Source organism: Hemibagrus wyckioides, linkage group LG19, assembly GCF_019097595.1.
Source record: "Hemibagrus wyckioides isolate EC202008001 linkage group LG19, SWU_Hwy_1.0, whole genome shotgun sequence".
NCBI classification, from domain to species: domain Eukaryota; kingdom Metazoa; phylum Chordata; class Actinopteri; order Siluriformes; family Bagridae; genus Hemibagrus; species Hemibagrus wyckioides.
In genome coordinates this window covers 11,941,734-11,966,897 of record NC_080728.1, presented here as the reverse complement: position 1 = coordinate 11,966,897, position 25,164 = coordinate 11,941,734, and the positions used below count along the sequence as shown (strand labels likewise).

General features: G+C 38.9%; 1 protein-coding gene across 13 annotated transcripts in view; it reads right to left on the bottom strand.

The window, feature by feature from the left end:
• Positions 1-11,718: 11,718 nt before the first annotated feature.
• The window catches only part of foxp2 (forkhead box P2), a 91,794-nt gene continuing 78,348 nt past the window's right edge, over positions 11,719-25,164 (bottom strand). For 7 of the 13 annotated variants that reach the window (XM_058417430.1, XM_058417429.1, XM_058417442.1 and 4 more), the window contains 8 exons: positions 24,684-24,767; positions 21,556-21,766; positions 20,857-20,933; positions 20,631-20,732; positions 18,187-18,308; positions 17,788-17,857; positions 16,827-17,038; positions 11,720-13,138 (listed from right to left, as the gene is read on the bottom strand). In XM_058417430.1, the coding sequence (XP_058273413.1) occupies positions 12,994-13,138; positions 16,827-17,038; positions 17,788-17,857; positions 18,187-18,308; positions 20,631-20,732; positions 20,857-20,933; positions 21,556-21,766; positions 24,684-24,767 (1,023 nt within the window). In that variant the 3' untranslated portion in view covers positions 11,720-12,993. Of the gene's footprint in view, positions 13,139-16,826; positions 17,039-17,787; positions 17,858-18,186; positions 18,309-20,630; positions 20,733-20,856; positions 20,934-21,555; positions 21,767-24,683; positions 24,768-25,164 lie in introns of all 13 variants that reach the window. The other 6 variants (XM_058417437.1, XM_058417441.1, XM_058417440.1 and 3 more) reach the window with 3 other exon arrangements.

Sequence of the window (25,164 nt, the reverse complement as noted above, 5' to 3'; positions counted from 1 at the left end):
GTAAATGTGAGATTGGTGTGAATATCATCAAGCTTGCGAAGTGGCTGGTGAACTACACAGGTGGAAAAAAGGACAGGATGCTGATCACCACTGAGCATTCAGTGAGGAGAGAGAAAGTGTGAAAGAGAGAGAGTGATGGGACTAAATGGACTGGATGTTCATGAAACCAAACAGCTTAATTAACACCTCTGGTGTGAATGCATGGGAGCAAACAGCATGGCTTTGCTTTTATAAACATTGTGTTGGAATGAATATGCAGTGTACATGGTCAAATTTCCTCCTTGTGTATTAATCCAAAGTGTTTAATCTGCTACTCAAATCAACTGCCGCTTGGGTCAGGAAAATAAAATTGGAATAAATGGCTGCTTTTATAGAAACTAACATACAAAAATTCAATAAAAAATATGTTTAATCTAAATTTTAAGCTTAAGCCTATAATTCAAGCCTCAAATCACAATTAAGATACATTAAATTAAATAAAAAATTGTACCAGATTAAAATCTTCAATAATTTGCCTAAAGTACACCACCACAATGGGTTTGAAATTTATTTTATTTGTAATTTAATTGCAAACATTCAACTTTAATTAAAGGAATAGGAATTCCTATTATTTACATAGTCCCTCATTTTTTCAGTCTTGAAAGTAAGTGGACAATTGACTGGTAAGCAGATTCAAGGCCTGTTTCCTCATTATTTCATCAATTAAGGAGATAAATGGATAAAATGTGTTGAATTTGCATTTGATAGCTGTTCATAGGAACTCTCAATATGTGATCCAAAAATATTTGGAAGAAGACCATCGTTAGGCTGAAGAAACGAACAGATCCGAGTGATAGTGGAATCTTTAGGATTGTCCAAAACAAGACACCAGAAGTGCACCATACAAAAATTCAATAAGCTTAAGGCTATAATTTAAGCCTCGAATCACAATTAAGATAGATTAAATTAAATGAAAAATTGTGCTAGATTAAAATTAAGATCCGTTCAACTCAAACCTCCTACACTGAGGTCAACAAATGCTAAAAAGCTACGCCCATCTGGTCAAATTTCTACAAACATCAAACATTTATTTGTAGAAGAAAGGGCTTGCAGTACCTACTCTGTCTCTAACATCACCTAATCAATTATGCTGTACAAGGTTTTTTTTGCTAATTGAAAGATTTACACGGTGATAATTGAATAAGAAATACTCTCTATTTGAAATCTCATTAAGTGACATTGAAAGGCAGAGCAGAACTTGTGTTCTGAGACCAAAAAAAAAAGTGAGTCCATTCCTCTAAATGTCATTTGCTTTAATCTCTGAGGAGTTGTGCCATTTGAAACTGAGCAGTCATGAGAGCAGAGAGCAGCAGAGTCACTGGACAGCAGGAGGACGGAGCAAAGCGGCTTCATCTGCACTCGTTCACTCATTCACACCTTCAGGCTGAGAGACATAAACCCTTAATCCTCTGCTTCTTTTATTCTGGATCTCTGTCTGAGACTCTCTCTCTCTCTCTCTCTCTCTCTCTCTCTCTCTCGCTGTCTGTCCACCTTTCCACGCCTCATTATTGCCAATCATTTGAATGCTGAGTGCCCAATGTCACCTGCTCTGTATTCTGATTACTTCATGCAGGAATTAGTATGTATATTTAATGCAGGGTTTTCCCTTTCTTTTTCTTCTTCATCTTGATGAGTGCAGCGAGGAGAGGAGGAAAGGTTGGGCTCGCCTGTCTGGCAGATATGCCAGTATCGGCCTAATAAATGACAGCGGATTTATGCATCTGTATTCTTTTATTTATAAAAAAAAAAAAAAAATAGCAAGCCGGACGATACTCTGATATTAATAATACAAGTGGATCCACTTTGATTAGGCCTGCGCAGAGAACCGCGCATATTCAGCATTACAATTAAATCTTGTGATGTGAAATGGGAATGACACGCTAATGAAGCGAGCCAGCGAGCCTGAACCGAGACTGTCCAACATCATTATGGGATATCTTAGATGAAGAGTAATTATACGAGGAACACTGAAATGTCATTAAAAATCTTCAGTAAGTGATTTAACCCACTATTCCTCTGTAATGCCATCTCTCTCTCTCTCTCTCTCTCTCTCTCTCTCTCTAGGACAGAAAAGTTCCTCTTCAGAAGTTCCAACAGAAAATTGTAGCCCTTCAAACACTCGGGGATTTTCCCAGACAGACGACAGACACAATCAAGTGTCCTAACTTAATTTGGCGCATCAGAACTCAGTGGTGGCTTGATGTAATTGAAACTGTTCTTTAATAATTTCAGATGAATTGCCAATTAGATCCTGATCTGAGACCTAAGTACTAGATTGAACTGAGAGTCGTATCACTCCAGAGATTTTAAAATATGTATTTAATAGATGTTCATTTATGAGATTTCTCACTTCTGCAGCTATATTTAAGACGAATATATTAACTTTTCAGTAAGATTATTATTCTAATAATAACACAACACATCTGTACTGTGTATCATGTTGATCTGTGAGCAGTGTTTGTGTGTGTGTGTGTGTGTGTGAGAGAGAACGAGAGAGAGAGAGAGAGAGAGAGAGAAAAGAGGTGTATGCATCATGGCATGTGTGAGTGTGAGGACCAAAAATACCAAATGTCCTCATATAGAGTATTAAATGTCACCCAGTCCAATCACCCGGTCCTCACAAAAAATCTTTTCAGGTGCAGCATATCATTAATAATCACAAAGATGAAAGTGTGTGTGTGCAAATCTCCACATATAGTTAGGGATATGCCAGTTTTGACCTTGTTTGGACATTTCGTTAGAACAAAAACTGGGAAAAAACTGGGAAAAGACATCACCAGTAAAACTCGTCAGCATCGTCAGCATGTTCCACACTTTCACACCAGTATTCCACACAGATAGTTTTCCAAACACATTCAGTTTTATGCTTCATATGTATCATTTTTCTTAAGCAGGTTCATCTCGTTTTTCCCCCAGCGACTACAGTTTCACAGATTTTTACACACCCTAAAACATTTTTAATACATTATGGCAATAATAAAATATAATCTAGTTGCACATCCTGCATAATAAGCACTTGTGCTGCTTTTTTTGTATTGTAAAAAAAAAAAATGTTCTCAAGTGTGTGAGCGGGTGCAGTGATCCCACATGAAAGCCTGGGTCTCTGTGGCTGTGCTGAGGAGCACATCAGTAACATGACCAGCAATACAGGAGGAGAGATAGTGTGCACTGGTGTCCCTGAGGGGAGAAAGAGAGAGAGAGAGAGAGAGAGAGAGAGAGAAAGCTATCCAACCCAAACGTGCCTTGCAGCCATGCAATTATTTTTTGCACTGCATTCCAATATCAGCTCGGGAGCAATGCAAATTATTTAAGACATACTTTTTTTCTGGAACTGCAATTATAATAATGATGATCTCAATTAGCGTTGCCATCACCTTGGACTATTTAGTGGCCGATTGCGCTGCCCGAGGGTGCGTTCTGCTGCAGACATGCTGTCAGAGTCGAGAGGAGAGGGACTGTTCCGGGCAATGAACCCAGAACCTCAATATACCAGGATTCTCATCTGCAATCATACAGTATCATGAGAGCCAATCAAAAGGGGCATTCTGGGCAATGTGTAAAGTTATGTGCCTTTGAATATTTACATTATTTGGCCTATAAATTTAGCATTGCTTACGTACATGAGGGTAACATCTCAGTAAATGACCGATGGTGTAAAATCGACCTTCACTTATTGTCAGGGTTGCCAGATCTGTGATTTTCTTTCTCAAACTTTCTTGCTAGAGTTCTTTCAGGTCAACCAGGTGGATTGGGGTGGATGGAGCTGACTGACAGTGTAGTTTTCCTCACAGTTCCAGGGTTCAGAATTCCACGTATGTTTGGCTGTTTGTGTATTTTCAGTTTTCTCACCAGAACATGTATCTGGATTGGTGAATATTGGATGTGAGGGAGTTTCTAAGGTTTGTGTGTTTGTGTGCATGTTGTTCTATCCAATGTGTATTTCTGCGGAATTCCCAGTGCTCAAAGTATAGGCTCTGAATGAACAAACCTGACTAGGATAAAGTGCTTGCTGAAGACGACTGAATGAATATCTCAGAAAATGAATAATGGCACAATGTTAGCTTAGACTTATCAACAGGGTTGCCAGGTTTGTGGTTTTCTAATAAAATTTAAAATATTTTCGAGTTGAATTTGACATTTTGCATGCATGAAATTTGTCATAACAACAACATTACTTTGTAAGACTGCAGTTTGATACAGTGTTTGGACTGGTTTTATTGACCCAAGCATCAAAACCCTGCTTTTAATCTGGCTGAAATACAGCGATGAACTCATCTGAATACGACTGCCAGAACACACACACACACACACCTCTCAACCCTGATTAGACCATATCTCAGGAATGATATGGAGCAGAACTTACAGTTAAGCCACTTTTGGTGTGAAATTGAAATGCCACACAAGCATTAGACGTGGTTTGTTGCATTTGGGCCATTTTTAGCCCAGACGCCAAACATCGCTAAAATCTTAAATGTTGTTATTTATAGCTGAGACACTCATGGCACAAAGTTCACTTGGCTTTACCTCGGCTGATTATTCATATATTGTTTTGTTTTTTTTTAAAAAATGAACTGCATGTGTTTTTATTTTCGTTTGTAAGTTTTTTATTATTGTAATTAATTTATTTTGATATTATGATCAATTTATACATTATCCACATGCAGTAAATGAGTGTAATGGTGTTTTGTTGATTTTCACTCAACTTGCTTTCATGTGATCTTTTTCTTATAATATTTGTGATTTATTTTCGCATATTTGGATTCATGCACAAATCTTTTTCCATCTAATTAGTTGATTTTCAAGTCATTTTCAGATGTGATTTATTTTCACATTAAAAATACACTATGATTTCTTTCTTTCGCTTTGGCTTCATGTTTTCAGATGTGATTTTCTCTCATGTATATATATATATATATATATATATATATTTTTCTTTTCACAGGTGATCACACCGTTCACATGATATCACATGTTGAGTTCAAAGATGCAATTTAAAGCCATAAGATAGTGAAATGCACCTTCACGTGATTTTTTAACATGTATTTGCTTATGTGAAATACTTTTTTTACTCTTTAACTCTTACGTACCTAATTGCCCAGTGTAGAAAGCTAGGTGAAATTTGATCGAATGAACCAAAGTCTGTTTCTTCGTGAGTGAAATGCACATTGACCCATTTCAGCATTCTCTCTCTCTCTCTCTCTCCCTCTCTCTGTGTATGTCTTCTTCCTGTGCTGTTAAAAGTGCCTTCCTCTTCCTCTTCAGTGTGTGGTACAGAAGCCTCGCACCACTACCCCTTTCTTTTATTCATTGCACTGTAAATAACTCCACTTTATGAAAAGCAGCCAGTGTGACTCACGGCTAGCGCTAACCACAACACATTATTATTTCATGGCCTTTGAAAGAGGGGTCTGTAGTGTTGCTCACACTTTAATGTCTGCACTCTCTCTGATGTTGTGTAGTACACAGCGCCCCTTGTTGCGTGCCGTATGCCATCCCTCACTTGAATTCACAAACACTTCCAAGTGCATAAATAGCACAGAAGAAGAAAAAGCTAAAGAAGAAGACGAGTGCCCCAAGAGCTAGTGTACTGGAACTCTCTCTAACAGCCTCAGAAAGACTACCAGCTGTTGCCACTGGGGTGAGGGGTGAGGGGTAAGAGAGGACAGGGGTAGGAGGAGGTGGTGGATGACATTGCTTCTGATTTTAAACTGGAAAGAAAATAAGCACAGCAGTTCAAGATGTATAGGCAGGTTCTTCGGGACCTGTTAGAGCAGCCGTTGAGGAAAAGTCAATCCCCTTTAGACTAAAGGAAGGACCAGTGAGAGAGCGGGCTATTAGTTATGGAGAGACTGGTGTGAATGGTAATGTGACTCTTACACCAGAGACTAAAGCTGGTTTTAGATTACACTCTCAGCTGAATTCTGGAACAGTTTGCCCCAGAACGTGTTCTCCATGTCAGAGTATATGATGAGGATCTTCTACTGATAGACCTGTGAGTATAAATACAAACCTGCTCACATCATCAGTCTTCATGGTCCAGACTTATGAAGAAAACAATTAAAATTCTTTAAAGTGAGATTGAGGCAATCCTGGTGTTTCACATGATTCAAGAAAAATGAAAAAAAATAAAAATAAAAAATGAAAATTTGGTGAGAAAACGTTATATCATATTTTTTTTTCCGCGTAGATTTTCCATTTGTCTTCACAAATAATAATTCTATTTTTTATTGCCATTAATGCCATTTTATTTTATTCTATTTTAATTTTATTTTTTATACTAGCCTCCTAGTGGTCCAACGACCAGGATCCCATGCTCTCATTGCTGCAGCCTGGGTTCGATTCCTAGGCAGAGTGCTAACTCAGCCACTGAAGAGCTAACTCTCAATACCAGTCCCAAACTCGGATAAAATGTGAGGGTCGTGTCAGGAATGGCATCTGGCATGAAACCTGTGGCAAATTGAAACCAAATGATCCGCTGTGTTGACCCCAAACAGGAAGCAACAACAACATCCTATTTTATTTTTAATTCTATTTTATTCTACTTATGGCAAAGATATATATATCTTTATATATATAATATATATATCGGTAGTGTATATATATATATATATATATATACACTACCGCTCAAAAGTTTGGGATCGCTTGAATATTTCAGCTTGATTTCAGCTACGGAGGATGACTCCATCAGCCAATCCATCTTGTGGGAGATGCTCCAGGAAGCATGGGGTGAAATCTCATCAGATTATCTTGAACAATTGACCGCTAGAATGCCCAGGCTGTAATTGCTCTATCTCTGACATGTCAGCATGTCCTGTTCTTTTGCTATATTTCCTATTCAGACTAATTTCGTGTGTGTTTCCTTGGAAAACAATACAATTTTTGAGTGATCCCAAACTTTTGAGCGGTAGTGTAGATATGGCCTACAGTATATATGTAGATAGAACCACTGGAGACTGGAGAAAGGAAGGAATTAGTGCTAAATCTATAACGAACTCAGAAATTACACTGACCTAATAGCTCCTCAAGAGCTCTTGGCTACTGTTGCAGAAAGGACATTATTTACATTTACATTATTTACTGTCCAGTGTCAACCAAATAAGAATGAGGTTCCTTTCTGAGCCTGGTTACTCTCAAGGTTTCTTCCTCAGATCATCTCAGGGAGTTTTCCCTTGCCACCATCACCTCAGGCTTGCTCATAGGGGATAAAACATGGTTTAATAGTAACTTAACTTTAAACTTTATAATTTTTTTTCCTTTTATACTTCTGTAAAGCTGCTTTGAGACAACGTCCATTGTTAAAAGCACTATACAAATGAATTGAACTGAAAATATTTTGTTAAAAGCATTTCATTACATGTTTTTTTGTGTCAAATATATGGCAAATAAAGTTTTGCTTTTGAATTTGAACATCAGCACAAAACTGTACAAACTACTGAACTGCACTGAACAGCTAACATGCAATTTTACCACTTAAATCTTACCCTCTGCTAAACTCTCACTGTATAAATACAACATTTTCATAAAGGAACTGAATGCAGCATAGACTCACTGCCATTTTGTGCACAGGACACCGGACTGACTGCACTAACGGCATGCATTTCATTTACTGTGCTGTTGCTCGCAATAACCGTAAAGGAAGTGAGGAATTAATGTTATATTTTACCGGAATAATAATCGCACTGTCACCATTAAAAATGGACCACTGGACCCCAGCAGAACACTACTGACTGTGTAATGACTGAAACACTTCAGGTCAGGTCACACTGCTAGCTCGGCTAACACTGTCCTGGATTAACTCAAGTTATTAGTTTGTTATAGGTTAGCTGAACTAATCTATCGAAAAACAATCAAAAAGTTAATCTCTCAATCATCTTTCATGTAGCATTTTGTCATTCACACACAATTTAACCCAGCTTTGTTAGCTATCGGAAAACTGGAATGTTTATTTCAACTGTAAGTTTTACTAATGTTAGCAAAGGTTTGTTAGTTAGCTGATATTAACTTATCATTTCTATAGTTTTTCGTCTCTTAATGAAACACTCTGGGGTCTAGAGGTGCTTTTAATATTCTTTGAGTCACTCTACAGAATATGGAGAGGAGATCAATACCTATATCAGTTTGCTAAGTTTTCTGGATATGAACTAGCCTCAGGAGTTCAAGGTACACAAGCATCAGTCTATTTCTTTCCACTTTATTTGATGTGTTGTTTATTCTCTGAAGCATGTTGTGTAGGATTAGTCACACATTGTAAAGTTAGCTTTAGGATCATTCATATCTGGATGTAATGTATGCTGGTGATATATTTAGACAACTTTATAGGCAGTGAATTTGAACGCAGATTAGAAGTCTTTTTACATAAAGCTTAAAGTGAAGAGCTCTTCACACTGACTTGCCAGTTTATAAGGCAGACCTTGTATCTAAGTGTATTTGTTCCTGCAGACACTGACCATTTTCTCAGGTCATGTGGTAGTCATCACTGCTAGCTAATGTGCCGCTGTGTAGGCGATAGATCACACTCAGCACACTGATGTGTTCATGGCTGGTGTGAGTGGATCAGACCACTTTATTACACACACTTATTTTGTTGATGCAGCATGTAGGTGTACAGTTATTTTTTTTATTTTTTTTCCATGAGCAATGTGTTAATTGTCCTTTAGCTTGTCCTTCAGTTTTTGAGCAGAGTATCACTGTCAGGATATTTTTGGTCTTAGACTAATGCAGTGATGTAGAGGTATGCTTCGTGCACTCGTATCACCAACACCACACACACACACACACACCACCTTCCTACCACCATGTCAGTGTTTAAATCTGGTCAGTTATCTCCAAGACAAATTTGTCTAGTAACAGTCAGAAGATTTCATTAAACTGGTACATGGTGCTACGGCTCGTTGTAATAACACACCAAAGTCCTGCATCCTGCTGTTTTTTTTATATCAGCTGGCAGTCATATAGATAAACAGCATGCAGTGTATCAACTGGCCAAACTCCCCTGGTCTCTTCAGCCATCTCAAATGCACTGTTAAACACACACCACGGGGTCAGAGACAAAAAGAAAGGAATGAAAGATGTGCTGCTTTCCCAGGGAGGCCACACTCTAGCTCTTAAGTAAGCAGCGTTAGGCCATGTTCTCCACAGATCAAAGTGCTGGACTGGAGAACACGGGCTGAGCCCATTAGACTGAGCAAAGCCTGCGCTGGCTGCCCTCTGTTCCTCAGTTCTGCTCGTCTAAACAATACTCTAGGTGCTGGAAGCTCCAACAAAGATGTGTAACACGGCTATTAAACATTAATTGTTTTTTTTCCTCCCTCCCTCTCTCTCTCCCTGTTGCCCTTCTTATTCGTACTATGACTTTTACAACTAATTTTTCAACATTGCATAAAAGCTGAATGCAGGCCTGATTTCCATGCAGTGCTGTTGAAGAAAAAAAAGAAGGATATACGGTATGTCTATAAAAAAGCAGGAACTCCCTGATGTTGGCGGTAGATAGCGTTTCAAATCCTAGTTTTGGTCCTTTATTTTATTCAGCAGTGGAAAGCCATGAATACAGAAAATAATAATAATAATAATAATAATAATAATAATAATAATGCCTGTTACAATTCTCCATCATGATCTCTACTCTCTGAAAGTATGGACACAGTACACGGTAATGAAAAGTATAAAAAAATGAGTTAAAAAAAATAAAATAAAGAAAAACAAAGTATTCACCAATTACATAAACATGTTTTTTTTGTTTTTGTTTTTTTTTTTTTTGCTACTGTCCCAATTTACCGTATACACAGAGGATCATATTCCCCATCATCAAAGAATGATAGTAATAGAAAGGATACATGACTCAACGGCCAGACATAATGTTCCATAACGTATGCACAGAGGTACAAGCAATAAATACACACATTAGGTAAAGCCTTACAGCTACGCAACGCAGATGCAGGAAAAAAGCAGGTTTGCTATTCTCAGCAAGCAAGGTGACAACAGTAAAAAGTCATGAAATTCCCGAAAAAAGAAACACTGATCCTTTTAGCTTAGAAAAAAAAATGTCTGGTAAATTCATGAATCCACCAACATTTTTTAAATCTTTTTACATAATATGCACAATTATCAAAATACAGACAAAATCATCCCAGAAAAAATCCAGACAATCCTAAATCTAGTGGAGGAGCAGATTGCAGATCTGGAGGTCTTTCTGGTATTATGTGCAAGCAACAATTTTAGACATTTTTAATTTTTTTTTTTTTTACAAAACCCATGCAAAATCTACAGGTAATATGCATTCTGTGGTTGAAAGTTCTTCTTTTTTTTTTTTCTCCATCCTTCCCAAAAACAGTAGGGCTGAGGTATGCATATTTTATGCATTGTACACTTAGGCCATCATCCTGATCTTTTTTCTTTTTTATTATATGCTTTTATTAAATCATATTTCCAGTCCACCACATGAGTTTAGACATGCATTTAAAAACAAAAATAAACAAAAAAACAAAAAACACAATATCCCCTTACAGGTATATGTTTACATAATCATTCTACAAATGTTCCAGGACAACCTGTGACAATGCAAACCTTTCATCTCTGGCATTGGGAATGTAAACTGTATTGGCAACGTCTTATGGAGCAAGTGGAGGAGAACGTGAACGCTCCTGGAGCTTTCTAGTAACTCATGCAATCTGCCTTTTTTTTTTTTTTGTTCTGTAATCGAGGTGAAGAGGTAGAACCTTTTAGAAAGCCTTTTTGGATAAGTGGGAGAACCCTTTTTTTTTTTTTTCAAAGAAGCTGCACCCTTATATTTGGCGTGAGAAAATTAATATGAACGTCATCTTCAAGTCAATTTCCAACGAAGGATGAGGGAAAAGCTTTGTTCCTGGATCCAACTTCTTCTTTGAGCTGAACTGGTGTAAGTATGTGTATCTGCACTAAGCTAAAACAACATCGGAGAGCAACAAACTGCACGTTTTCTTATGCACAAAACATACTTTTGACTTTTCAGGTACAATATTTGTCATGTTTTGAGATTTCAGATTTGGTACGTGACCTGAACAAGGACCGGAAAATGTCAGCGGAGTGAAAAACGCTGGACATTAGTGAACCTTACAACAGCTTTGTGTGCTAGCATCTCTATTTCCTAAAAGAGGAGGCAGAATTTTGTGTAACTTTGGTTTGACTGAAAACAGAAATGACTGTTAAAGCAACAACCCCTTTTCTAGATGACATTAGCTGTGATCGAATGGAACACGGAAAATGTCGGTTATCTCGACAGAGGACACGCACATCGCCTCTCTTAAGGACCAACTGTATCTGGATAGACATGGATTATACTATGAGCTCTATGAAGCAAAACAAATATCACCTAGAAAAGGTTCTTGACATCGATCTCCTCTTTTATAATGGCTATATTATTTGCTTTTAAAAGATAACCAAGCCACATCATTTCAGCTTGAAATCATGACGTTTTTTGGCTTTACTAGATATTTTAAAGTTTGGTTCCTTTGTTTTTAGTTTCGGCATTGACACGGATCTGAGAAGAAAACCATACAGATAGAAGACATGACAGATCAGACAGTCCCACTGTACAATACATTTCACTATTTAAGAAAAAAATGAGAAAATGGGAGACAAACAATGAAGAACATAAAACTATCATATATATATATATATATATATATATATATATATATATATATATATATATATATATATATGTATGAGTGGGTGTGTGTGATGGCACATATATAGTATTATATATACGTATATAGAACAAACACAATTTTTTCTGCACTTTCACAGATACACAAATGGTTGTTTTGGTCATGATCCATGTCTAGCTGCTCTCTACCGCTAGCCAGGCCACATCCCCTTTCTGGACCGAGTAAGTGGTCAATGGAAACTCTCCAACTGGAATTAAATGAAACTTGAAAATCACGGTCTTCTTTCAAATCTTTGTACAGGGCTAAATGATGCGATCCCCGAGGTTATTCGAAGGTAGTTAGCGGAACTAAAAAACAAAACAAAAGAAAGAAAAAAAAGCTTCTCTTTGTACTAGTTAAAGTCACAGAAGGATGACCAAAGAGTCTGGTGGCTTCTGTCTAAGCTATTGGCCATTGCTAGTGTTGGCTTTGGTTTCTAGCTGTTGCCTGTGACTCTTTGCAGGTAGACAAAGCTTTAGAACAAGGAGGTAAAGAGACTAGAGAAGAGAATATGCAGAAATGCACATTTTTTTTTCCTCAGCATGATGCTTACACAAACATTTACATTTCAACTCAGTTATCACATTTCACTTTTCAGCACAAACAGAGATAGAGACACTGGAGACTTTTTTGGACAGCTGCAACAGTCTTGATACCGCAGGTCTGTTATTGGTGTGACTTTAAAAATGGCATTTACAGTTGGTGGTGTTGTAAACATAACGGGAAAAAAAAAGGTTTGTAAAAGGAAAAAAAAAGAAAAGAAAAGAAAGAAATACTGTTGTTTAAAGCGTTTAGCAACATACAGGCAGTGACACTAATTTCTGGTACTACTCCTGTGCAAATAATAACATAGCAACAACTTGAATTGAACCAGCAATTGTATCTAACATCAGAGACTACTGTGGGTCGGATATTCACAAATTTCAACTTTTTGGCAGTATATGTGGCCATCAACGTTTCTACAGAAAAGACTCAAGTTTTTCACTTTGTTTTCGTCCATGAGTCTGCTGTGCATGGTATGAAGTGGCCAAGCAATCTGAATGAAATCTTGTCCTATTTTCATTATCATTTAAAAGGCAGACGTCTGATGCCTGTTCTCAAAAGGTCCTCAAAGGGCTGTGAGTGTTTCTTTGGGACAGTCTCCTGGACACTTTCTAAATAAATATTCCTCGCTTCCGTCTGCTGCCTTTCTGTGGTTGTGGAGTGGTTAGAGGGGCTGGCTGCTCAGGGTGGGCGGAGTCCCAGCAAATGAGGGCGGAGAAAATCATCACTCCAAGTCCTCTGATAGGTTTCCCTCCTCGAGCTCTCGGTCCTCATCCAGCTCTGGACTGTGATCGGCTGTCGTCACCAGTGACATTGGACAGTCGTCATCGTCCATGTTTAGTGGCTCCTCCTTGACGTGAATTGGGGGCCTGAAACAAGTGGCAAAACAGTAAACCTTTAATATCTTTAGTTGTTTGAATTGTAGCTATAAACAAATTGAAAGCATGATGTTTCCTTCTTGGATGAATAAAAATTGCTGGTAAATTGTAATGGTGTACGCAGAACGTGGTGACATGGAGTGTAATGATGTATTGAGAGTAAAGAAGTAAGTGAACGACAAATCTCTTCCCAACACACTCAAAAACTGATTGCAAATTCAATAGACCTTAAGGAAATTAAAAACCAGGTATGTTTTATTTTTTTTTTTAAGTATTTGGTATAAATGTAAATAGCACCGGTCATAAAAAATGAAGAGCAAAGTGTTTGATACTTCAAGTTTACTGATGGCACCTGGCTGGAAAAAAAAAGAGAAGCAGCAACCCCATTATAAATAATGGAGAATTTCTCATCCCCTCAGCCCCTGGAGCAAAGGGGGAGTGAAGCTTTTTTATCTTGTTAATAGAAAGCGCAGGCCTTCGTTAATATGCAGAGGCTGCAGTGGCACTTCTTGAGAGGAGAGAGAACCTGCAGCTAGGCTCTTCCATTAATCAACTCCAGGCCGTCAGTTCGCTCGGACACTATGATCCATGTTTTTAACTCCAAATGGATGAATATCTTTACTGACTGTCAATAATTGGAGCGGGGAGGAAAAAACCTACTGTGATGCTGTTAGCGAGCACCTTCTTCCTCCCACAGAAAAGTGGAGAGGAGAGGGTGGAAGTGGGGCTACTAACAAGAATAATAACGCTGTCACACACAAACAAGGCTTAACATGATCCTGGGCCCTTGGCAGGGAAAGGGGTTTGTGCTACCATGATAAATCTGACAAAACCTAATTATTTCTGACACGTTGGATGCATCGGGAAATCCCGCCAGACTATGAGAGAGCGAGAGCGAAAGCGAGAGCGCAAGAGAGAGAGCAAAAGAGGGAAAACCTTATCAACTAGTCTCAGTATTAGAACATGTCTGGCAGACATCTCTTGGGCAGCACTCATCAATGACTGGGGGAACTTGAACTTGAAAAGGTACAGATTGCTTTAATATTCATAGATTAAAAAAAAATATTCAGATGATGAGTACTTCTAGTGAAACCAGTGGGTTAGAGAAGTAACTAGGTTAAAACCTAATCTTTTGAAGGCCCCACAGACCACCTGACTCATTTACAGAAACTGAATCTATATTAAGTGTATTACCCAAAGTTTTCGGAGAAACAGGATGTTTTGGACATCATGGACAGAAGCAATGTGTTTCTGAGGCTGTAGCAGGTGAAATATCCATCAATGGAAAGGGATCATCAAATGACCACTGAACAGATGTGATTTAAGATACAGGAATATTTTCACTGATATCAGCTAGACTAAACATAACAAGTCACTCACTTAAGTGTCTCTGCTGAGTTAAACGCAGGTCCCATCATGACTGCTTATTTTATTGTAGGTTCCAAATAAGGACATCGCTTCCTCCTGTCTCTTACATTAAGCAGCATCTCATTTTTATAGTGCATTTGTGGCTCATTTCTAATTACACCTATGACTATTTCTACCCACACAGCAACACGTGTGCTGTTAGCGTGTCTGTAAACATGCATTATAGCGATATAATGTGAAATGGGGCCATAAAAACTCCAATTGACCTGCACCTCAGCTCTTCGCTTGGCTCTTTAAAGCCACCGAGCTCACATTTATCATGCCATAACAAACAGGGCTGCAGATATGGGCCTAAAGATATTACCTGGAGACAAATGATCCCAGGCCAGGGCAGCGCTGCACTGGCCATTAAGCCCGACACAGGCCTTTAGCCTGCATGTGAAGAAGCATGGCTTACAGCTTTCATTTGCATTTATTAGAAATCAGAGGCACACTTGTGTTCTTGGAGGAGGGAAGGAAACGATTAGCCCCGTCTCCACTGTATTAAGACATCAGGACGAGTCATTTAGTGGTTAATGAGAAGCTCGCATTAGCAAGCCATGAGCTGGCACCAGATCCAGTCTGTATGTGTCTGTTTGTTTATCAGGACATGACTGCTACATCTGGGTATTTTAAATAAAAGAAATGCTCAGATTTCTTTAATTTAATTGGGATAATATACTGTTACAAAGAAATGTCTAATTCAAAAACCGGCCTTGTTCCATTTTATTTTTTTAATTCTCTCTCTTTTAAGCACACTAAGATATTACACACCTGATGTAACATGGTCAGTCTGTTTGTAACTTTATTCTCAGGGGAAAGGCCTCTTCATTATTAAATACATCAGAACAAAGCCACTTAGAAAACACAATTTTTCCATTTTGTACGGGTCATGTGAAGGAGATACTGCCACCTTTACTGTCCATTCTCAGACCAGAGAGAGAGAGAGTGCGAGAGAGAGAGAAAGAGAGAGAGACTCAACTGTCCATTATTAAAGATTAAATAACCAGAGGGACTGAATATACTGGGATTCCGTCTGGCTTTCAGATTTGCCCCACTTAATGCTCCTGCCCCACTTCTTAACCTGGCGTGCACACACACTCACACACACATACACACTCACACCTACATTTATGCATTTAAGTCCCATTCAGATACATTTTTAAGAGAAAGAAAAAAGAAACATATATATATATATATACTGAGCGGTTTGCTAATACACTGGGCTCAGTAACATCATCCACACCTGTGGTGGAATCCAATATTCTGACGCTGTTAAGTGTCCTATCTTTGGCTTGGTAAACATGCTGCAGTGACATGCATGACATCACTGATTAGTGGGAAGCACATTCTCTACATCCACATTCCTCAAACTCACACCACATGAATGTTTAATCAGCCCGCTCTCTCTCTTTGTCTCTGCACCATTAAAAAAGATGGAAAGGCAAAGATTTTAAAGTAATTAATGATACAGTTAGCTGCTAAATATTAATAGGAACAGTCGTGCATAAAATATAACATCTAAACCTCTACGATGCAGACTTTGGAGTAATTAAAACAGAATCTGTAATAAGGATGGTCTCTATAAATAGGTGTGGGGTAAAATTGGAGAATTTAAAGTAAACTTAACTTGGGGTATGATGTTCACAAAACCAAATGAAACATCCGCTTATGCATTTCACAGGGCCAGACTCGAATGCTTAGCCCGGTCTCGTGTACTCACAGCAGAGGGAACACTAGTTTTAACATTAATAGGCTTGACCCAAGTGAATTTACAGTATTAACTCTATATTTGAGCTGAGAATGGTAAAGGAGTGTGAGAATATCCTTCCTGAATTTCATGTGTGGCTGTGGGATCTGTATTGCGGCCAAAAATAGGTGCAAAGAATTAAAAATTTTAATACAAGTACAAATATAACTTTTTTAAAATTTCCACACATTGATTTTATTATTCTACTTTATTTCAAGAAAAATGTCAAATGTCTGGATTGACTCGAGTCAATCAACTTTTGACTAAAAGAGCAAGCAAGATATGAAGAGTAAATATATTCAGTCTGAATAATTGTGTCTTTTACTTACAGAATAATGCAGCAGCAACAGTTGATTTAGCTAGCCTTAGGTTAACTGTGCCAATTGGAAACAAATTTCATTTTTCTGTGTTGTTCACCAAATTCAGTCTGTATGTTTTCTAAATACATAGCTACGCATTTCTGTAAGCTGCTTTTAACATAAGCATCTGCATAATGCAATACATGTAATTGTAGTAACTCACATGTGGGTGTGTGGGGAGTAGGCGGGGCTGCTGTGACCGTTGGTGTCGAGGTGATCGAGGGAGCCATTTAGCTCGTCATGGGCGCTCTGTAAAAGGCTAGGTGGACTTCCACTCTGCAAACCTGGAGGACTGGCACCCATCAGACCTGACGCGCTGCTGTTCATCAAGCCGGTGTTACCCAGCAAGGGCAAAGAGGTCTCTGCCAGAGCCGCCTGACAGAACATTCACATATGCCTGAGTTAGACTTTAATATCACATCACTATCCTTATTCAGTTTATTGGTCCACATTTAATTTCTGAGCATCACAGAAATGCAAAAAACCTCTCCCGTAAAGATTCTTCGAGGGTCTCTTTTAATTCCACAAACAACTGCTTTAACAAGGCAGACAGGCCTCAAACGTGCGGTGAGGAAAAAAACATCAAGCAGCCGCATTACTATACAACTGCCTGAAACTTTACCTGAAACTAGTAAAAAACTCCTGACATTTTCGCCTCCTGCACATTAAAGTTATATATAGTAATTAAAATTTAAAATTTTTGCCATGAGCGCCTCACTGCGCCAACATTATGAAGCCAAATCATTTATGACAGCTGGGATAAATATTAATGCTTATGCCCTTGCATTTGCACAGGCTGCTATCAATCTGAAGCACAGGTGCAGAAAACCAGACTGGCAGAGAAGCTACCTGTCTTTGCCACATGGTGTCCTTCTAGACTCTCACTGCTTTCCTTATGCCAGCCTGGCTCTTACACACACACGCACACACACACACACACACACACACAAACTCTGAAGAATTAATACTCCTGCTGTAATTATTAGAACAGAGCGAAGCATACACAAACCGTGTACTGAGGCAGACACTGAACGCACAGTGTGACTCTCTGAGCTCAGTCACAGGCTGCCACTTCATGCTCTGAGTATGTGAGTGTGTAACACGTCTGATAGCTGGCTGCTCACCTGCAGGCTTGCATTAAGAGCTGCTCCATAACCCAGACTGGGCGGCAGGTTCTTCACCAGTGTTGGGCTCCTGACCAGGACAAAACACAGAGACAGTTAGAATCGTCTTAAAAGCTTTGATAACTAACACTATGCAGTCGCATTACAAATGTGAGAAATGATTTCCAGGCATTGAGAAAAAAATCAAGCCAATGATAAAAAAAAAGACGCACATGGAAAAAGCTCTAGTGTGCATTTGAGTTTAATTACCATGCCACTACAGAGCCCAGGTGGACCGCGAGTGTTAATTCAACACAAGGGATTTCAATTTATAGGTAAGCATATCTCATCATATCCACTGATTTTGCCGTTTTTGTGTCAGACATAGAAGGAAAAAGAGAGATAGAGAATGGGCTGTACCCTGTTATCTTCTGAGATCTGCGTTTCTGGTACTCCATCTCATCCACCGTCCACACGGCTCCCTTCACATTCTCCACCCGCACAAAACACTTATGCAGACTGAGGTTGTGGCGCACTGCATTCTACAACACAAAGAAATATGCTTAAATGTGTAAACAAACAAACAAAAATTTTCATTATTATTAATTTGACATATTTAAGATCTATTACAATTTAAATATTCATCTCTCAACGTCAAAAATCTAAAAATCTCTGTCGTTATATCAAACTTTAATTACGTCTACCATGGAATATATATATATATATATATATATATATATATATATATATATATATATATATATATATATATATACACACTCTTTTTGACTAAGGCATCAGTATGTGCAGTATATGCTGTAATGGTCACTATTAATATCCAGAAGGTCTCTGAATTAGCCATGAACCTCACATGGCACTTCTGACATCTATTTGTGATAACATACCTATATTTAAATAACCAGGATTATGAAAATGACCCCAAAACACATCCAAATGCATAATTAAGATGGGTGTTTGAAAAGAGGGGTCTCCTATATCATAAAAGAATCATATCTAATTAAAACGTGAGGCAATGGTGGCCAAATAATAACCTTGCTTTAATATTACAATTTTTTCCCATGTTTTATTTCAGGCATGGGTTTTAGTGATTTTGCTCTAAGAAAGGGATTCTATAAGACAGGAGACAGAAAAAAAAACTCATAAGCAGATCTCGCATCTGACCTGAAAATCCCAGGATTTGATTGATCTTAATGCCCATGGCTCTGAATATGATAATTTTAATATTAATGAGCAAATGAGCAGTTTTATTATGCATGCTATATAGTTATAACTAATAAGCTGCCGGGCTGAGAGCTGGATCCCCAAGCTGAGCTGATGAGACCAAGCGGAGATATTAAATCACCTTTCATTCCTTTTTAAAAATTCTCTCAGTTAATCAAATGACAAGCCCATCACAGACTAGCCTTGTAGAGGCAGCACAAAGGAACAGCCAGGCTCAAAATGTAAATATCTCAGCGCCGCTATTGTAAAAGGAGGGGCCCAAATACTCCTAATGCCAATCCATGGCTTTTTTTTTTTTTTTGTTCCACCCATGGCCAGATTTAAATATTTTGTGATAAGGAGGGAGAATCTGTGAGTCTGTTTATCTGTGTGAGTAAAGGATATGAGCATAGAGAGAAACTGTGCTTTATATCATCTACAGAAGACTAACTAGTAGCTTGTGTTTAGGATCAGAGAGTCAAGCAGTAAGCAGCTGTCTTTGATCGTTTCTTTGCAGGACCACATACAGTAAAAGAGTCGCAGCACTGTGCGCTGATGTACAGGGAGCTATTGCACACCCTTGTGGAGCTGTAATCATATGCCAGCATCATTAGCAACCCAAATCCAAATTAATTCACTTTGCTAAATCTAGAGCTGGGAGATGCTTAGCATGCTGATGAGAGAGCTCGCAGACTTGCTCTGAGAAAGAGCTTTTTTTTTTATACTCAGGCAGGCAAATTCTATAAAATAAAATAAATGAGCACACTGCCAGCTATCTTATCGTCACAAACACCAACCCTGTCCAAAAAAAATAAAACAAAACAAAAAAAATCTCCAGCGAGGCCAAGACGATTTTTAAGCCTCTTGTCTCCCTTTCTTGTCTTCTCTGAGACAGAAAAGGCAGACATTGTAGTTGTTGGGACAGGGATACAAATGAGAGCCTTTGTCCTGGTAAATAAAGAATGCTCCCATAGTGACAGGAGCATTTACTTAGTGTCGGACAGGCCCTAACCTCTCTTTCTCGCTGTATATACATGAGATATGGCGTGTACAAAGAACCACCCAACAACGGCGCGAAAAGAAAAAAAAAACAGACTGCATCTGAAAGGCAAACAGCCATCTTTCAAACTAATTAACCAATAATATGCCAGGGAGGGGGTAGGGGGGAGGGGGTTGAGAAAGAGCATGCAAAAGAGAAAGAGAGAGAGAGAGAGAGAGAGAGTGGAAGAGAGAGAGGAAGGAGTTATACACTGCATCTAACAAAAGGTGCTGATGATTGAGTGTCTGGGTAGTAATTAGCGTGTCAGAATGCACACTTCCCCGCCAAGTCTCAGCTATTAATTGCACCAAATTAGAAAACGATATCAGAGGCCGAATTATTCTTTCACTTGTCATTTTTTTAGAGCAAAGAGAAAGCGAGAGAGGAAATTTGCCATTTTCAATAGCCAGGTTAAAAAGAAGGGAGGGCAATACTAATGTATCCATGTCAAGTAAATAAATGCCCATTCTGGACCTCTGTCTCTATGCAGTGGACAGGCTAAGGAGGAGGGGAGAAAAAAAGCTGAGAAAAAAAAAAGAAAGCGAAGAAAAGGGAAAAAAAAGAAAAAAGAAAAGAAAAGAAAAGAAAAGGAGGAAAGCGTTACCTTCCAAGTGGCAGCGTTGCGTCTAAAGTAGGCAAAGGTGCGCGTAAACCAGCTGTAGATTTCATTAAGTGTTAACTGCATGTCTTTCGAATCCATGATAGCCTGCAACAAGACGCCATCAAAGAGCATTAGCTCGCTTAGCCACTCTCACCCTGGCCTAGTGTTAATTCAGGCAGCAATTAATTCTAATCTAATCAGGCAAAAGCTAATTTATTTCTCCACTCACCTGCCTGATGAGCGTTGCATACGTGAACGGTGGTCTGACATCAGCGTTCTTATAAAACTCATAGTTTGGGGCTATTTCTGCAATAAAAAAAAAAATAAAATAAATAAAAGTCAAGGATAAATAAATATACTATCAACATTAAGAAAAAAATTGCTAACTGACTCCTCAAGGGAGCGAATTCACCTAGGATTCATCTGAAATTAAAAAGTGGGGAAGAGAAAAGGGGGGGGTGCACATCAAATCATCGTTTTACATGTCCAACAAAATGCATTTTTAATTAATCCCTCTCAGGAGAAATCTTAAACATTAACACACGCATGGAATTAGAGCTCTTGTAGATATTTTGTATGTGTCTGAATATTTCATGGCCCCCTCCATGTGAGGCCAGTAAATATAAACATCAAAAAGAGTGGATTTATTTTCTTTTACACACACAGCATAATACACAACTCATCTAAAATGTGATGAATTTTGTATCATTTCTCTATTTGACTGTAATTAACATTCATAAAATATTGAGGAACTGTACAGCATGATATTTGTCTCATTTGCACAGAGGGAGGAAAAAAAAAAAATGAAATAAAGAGCTTCATCTGGATGCTGGCTCTTATTGGAGCAAACAGCACACCAGGAGGAATGAGTGTGTACCCAAACAGAAGATAAATGTACAGTATTGCTGCAGATGCTTATTGTATTTACCTGAGGATAGTGGCATGGAGTACTTGTCAGAGTGACGTCTGCGCATGGCGCCCATGCTCGGCACGCTGGCGGGGCTCAGGACGGAGGGGACCTGGGGCATCTGGCTCAGTGGTGTGATCGGAGTGGTGGGGGTGGTTGGGGTCTGGGGGAGGTTTGGGGGTGAGACCGACGGCAGGTTTTTTGACATGGTCAAGCTTGACACTAGATTCAACTGATAAGGAGAGAGAGAGAGAGAGAGAGAGAGAGAGAGAGCGCTTTTCAGTTTTGAAGCACTCAGACAAATAAGAACAGATTCCGCTGTACAGCTGTGTTCACACTAATAAGCTGCAGAGAAAACAGCCAATCTCCACTAATTACAGGATGAAACTGTATCATAAGAATTCTAATTAGAGCACGCTGTTAAAGATTATCTAATGATGATCCTTTGTGTTATCTAAACCCATCTCTATCCCACAAGAGCTTCTTGCCTGTGTGTGAGAATGAATGTTTTCTGATAGTGAGTTGCCACCTGTTAGGCCGCCTTAACCTAGCTCTCTTGAAAACCTGGATTACGGACCCACATTGACACTCTTCGAATAAACTCACCCTGAGCATTAATTTTTATGTTTAATCTGTCCGAATGATAGCGTTACGTTTCCTGAAGTGTAAATGTGTTACAGAGTGAATTCTGGAGTGGTTTCAGTGGAGAGGAACTGGAAATGACAGCGGCAGAATGAGCTCGGCATCAACAATCATTTATAGCAGGTGTTGATAAATAGAAGGAGGAAATGTCATGTTGCCTGTACGCTTTACGCCTAGGTGTTTACATAGTTGATCATTACGACGCCACTTAATGATAATGAGATGATGACAACAGCAAGAGCACTATATAGCGATAAAGAAGAAATAAATTACTCCACTAGAGAAACAGTGCTCCTCAGCGAAGTGGCTGCATCTACAACATCGATACAACATTAATGATGAACATGCATTATTGCTGACAGATGGATTGTTTTTTTATTTCTCTACCATTTGGCAAGCCTCTGTGTAGTATATACTAATTCTGCCGTGACTCATGCTTTCCATAACATCCCACTACTTTTTTTGTCTTACTGTAACTAATGTGACACTCTGATAATGGTTGACTCTACTGGCATCATTTTCTCACTAGATCACTCTTCTGTGTATAATGCAGAAATCTCCATATAATTCAGCTGAGGTCAGGTCACGGCAATGGGTTGGCGCTCTAAAGAGCCTCCCTCTTAATCCCCCATTCACTGCTGTACACTGCATGCCGCAAAAACCACAATATCAACCAGTAATTATGTGCTACTTGTTCTACACCGGGACCAACAAAGGCTTCTGATACACCATCAAACTGAGCAAAAAAAAGAGCACTTCATAATAAATCCTATTAAGAGTGAGTGTGTGCGGGGCATGTATATTTATAGTGTTAAGACAAGATTTTCTTCCCCTCTCTCTTCACCTGGTTACAGCAACAAGCGTAACATGTTTGCAGGCACACAATCCCGTATTTGCCAAATGGAATTTATTAAAGCCTAACTGAGCAGGAGTGAATGAGAGGCAGGAATAAGCACTTCGCCACCTCCACTCATCTGAATATATATTCAAGGTTGGCTGAGAGAGAGAGAGAGAGAGAGAGAGAGAGGAAAAACCCTCATTATTCAGGACTTGCAACCTTGGTAACTTTGATTTTCAGCCATCCGTGGCATGGCCAAAAGGTAACATTTAATGAAGTGCCATTCAGGGCATAAATGGGGTCATATAATAGACAGCATGCCTGCACCTTGTGTTGGGCTACTGATAGCTGTTAAGGGTACAGTGATGAACCAACAGGGCTCATTTTGCCCTGCTAATAAATTCATGCTATTAATATTTATCAAACATGTGGGCTGTCTCTCTCGCAGTCCTATGTATGCATCTGTGCCAAATCTTCTAATACCTTCCTCTTTTATGCTGTACATACATTGTTGTACAGAAATGTTGGATACACATGTTCCCTTTTACATCAGTTACACTGGAAGTATCAATATTCAAACGCACAAACAGTTGCCTGGACACAGTGACTGACACACACACACACACACACACACACACAGACAAAAAAGAAAAGAAAAAAAAAAAACCTGGGAAAAACTGAGACTGCTCGTTTAAAAATCAGCCATTAATTGCTCGCCATCAAATGCAATTAGCAGCCTTTTCATGTGTGGTTTATGTAATGTAATACTTCATTAATAGCATTCATTCATATGCAGTCTTGGATTACAGGCTGAAATTCTTTATTAGTGTAGATGTAACCAAGCTGCTGGAATTCTGAAGATTAAAAAAGGGAGAGTGAATAATAAATTGGCAGAGGGGAGCAGACGATTCCTGGCGGATCTACAGGATAATTATTCTATCTTGTGATTATCTATTTTATATGATGGGAGGTGATGAGGAAAATTATGCCATTCAAATTAGGCACGTACTAAATGGTAGAAACACACTATATATCTCTGAACAAAATATTGAACACTGAATAAATAATTTGAACAATAATATTTATTTTTGCTCTGATGTCTACATGCAAATACTTCCAGTATAAAGCAGAGTTACACCTAAATTTCATGTTTTTGTTTGACATATAAGTGAAATAACTTTTTCCACAAAAAAATAAGCCATATTTTAGAGACAGTATTCGGCCTAAATTTCCTGCTATCTTTCAGATTGTTTACAGATTGCTGGTAATTTCATTTCACATCTCGTCCAGCAGGCTCCATCTACCATTAGAGCTGTTTGTTTTCTGAATGAAAGGTCCTCAGTGGCCTGTGGCTCCTTCGAGTGCTCCTCCGGTCACAGAGCTTAACAGCTTCTGCTGCCCAACAGGTTGTTTGCAGTATTAAAGCCATCAGGCCATAATGGCTGGGCCTTTTTGGCTCAGATTGGGCCTATGATTTAATGCACTCCCCGTTGTCACAGTCTACCCCTGCTTGCGTCTGATGGGGAGTAGTGAAACCTGGCATTACAAATCCCATTCGCTCCTCATCCTCTCCCTTTTCGTCTCTCAGCGCCGTTAAACGGTGGTGTTTAGAGAGCTCATCTGCTGGCCTGCCGCCCTGTTTACTGAATGTAGAGCAATATGCACTCACCGGCTTAGGAGATGGCTTGGGCTCTGAGGGCCGCATGTGCAAGTGGGCCATCATTGCCTGAAGACGCTCACGTTCTTTAGAAAGCTGTTAACAAAAAGAGGTGGAGAGAGGAAGGAGGGGAAAAAGAAAATAGAGCGGTTTTAGAAATGAGTGATCTTCCCCAGACTACCATACTCATACATCTTGTTATTGAGCTTGTCTGAGTATAATGAATCCTGCATATGACCAGTTTGGATTTTTAAACCTCACAGACACAGGCCTTAAACAAACAGTGAGAGTTAAAATGAAAAAAAAAAAAAAGAAAGAAAGAGAAGAAATATAAAGACGAGAAGAGAACCACTCCTTTTGTCAGTGGTGGGAAGATGTGTGGTGCAGAGAGGTCAGAGGAAAACAAATAGCACTTCATCTTTTTGTCAATAGCAGAATTTAGGTCAGCAATGCTCTGACAGTAACAAGCTAGTTGGGCCATAAATTAGAGGGT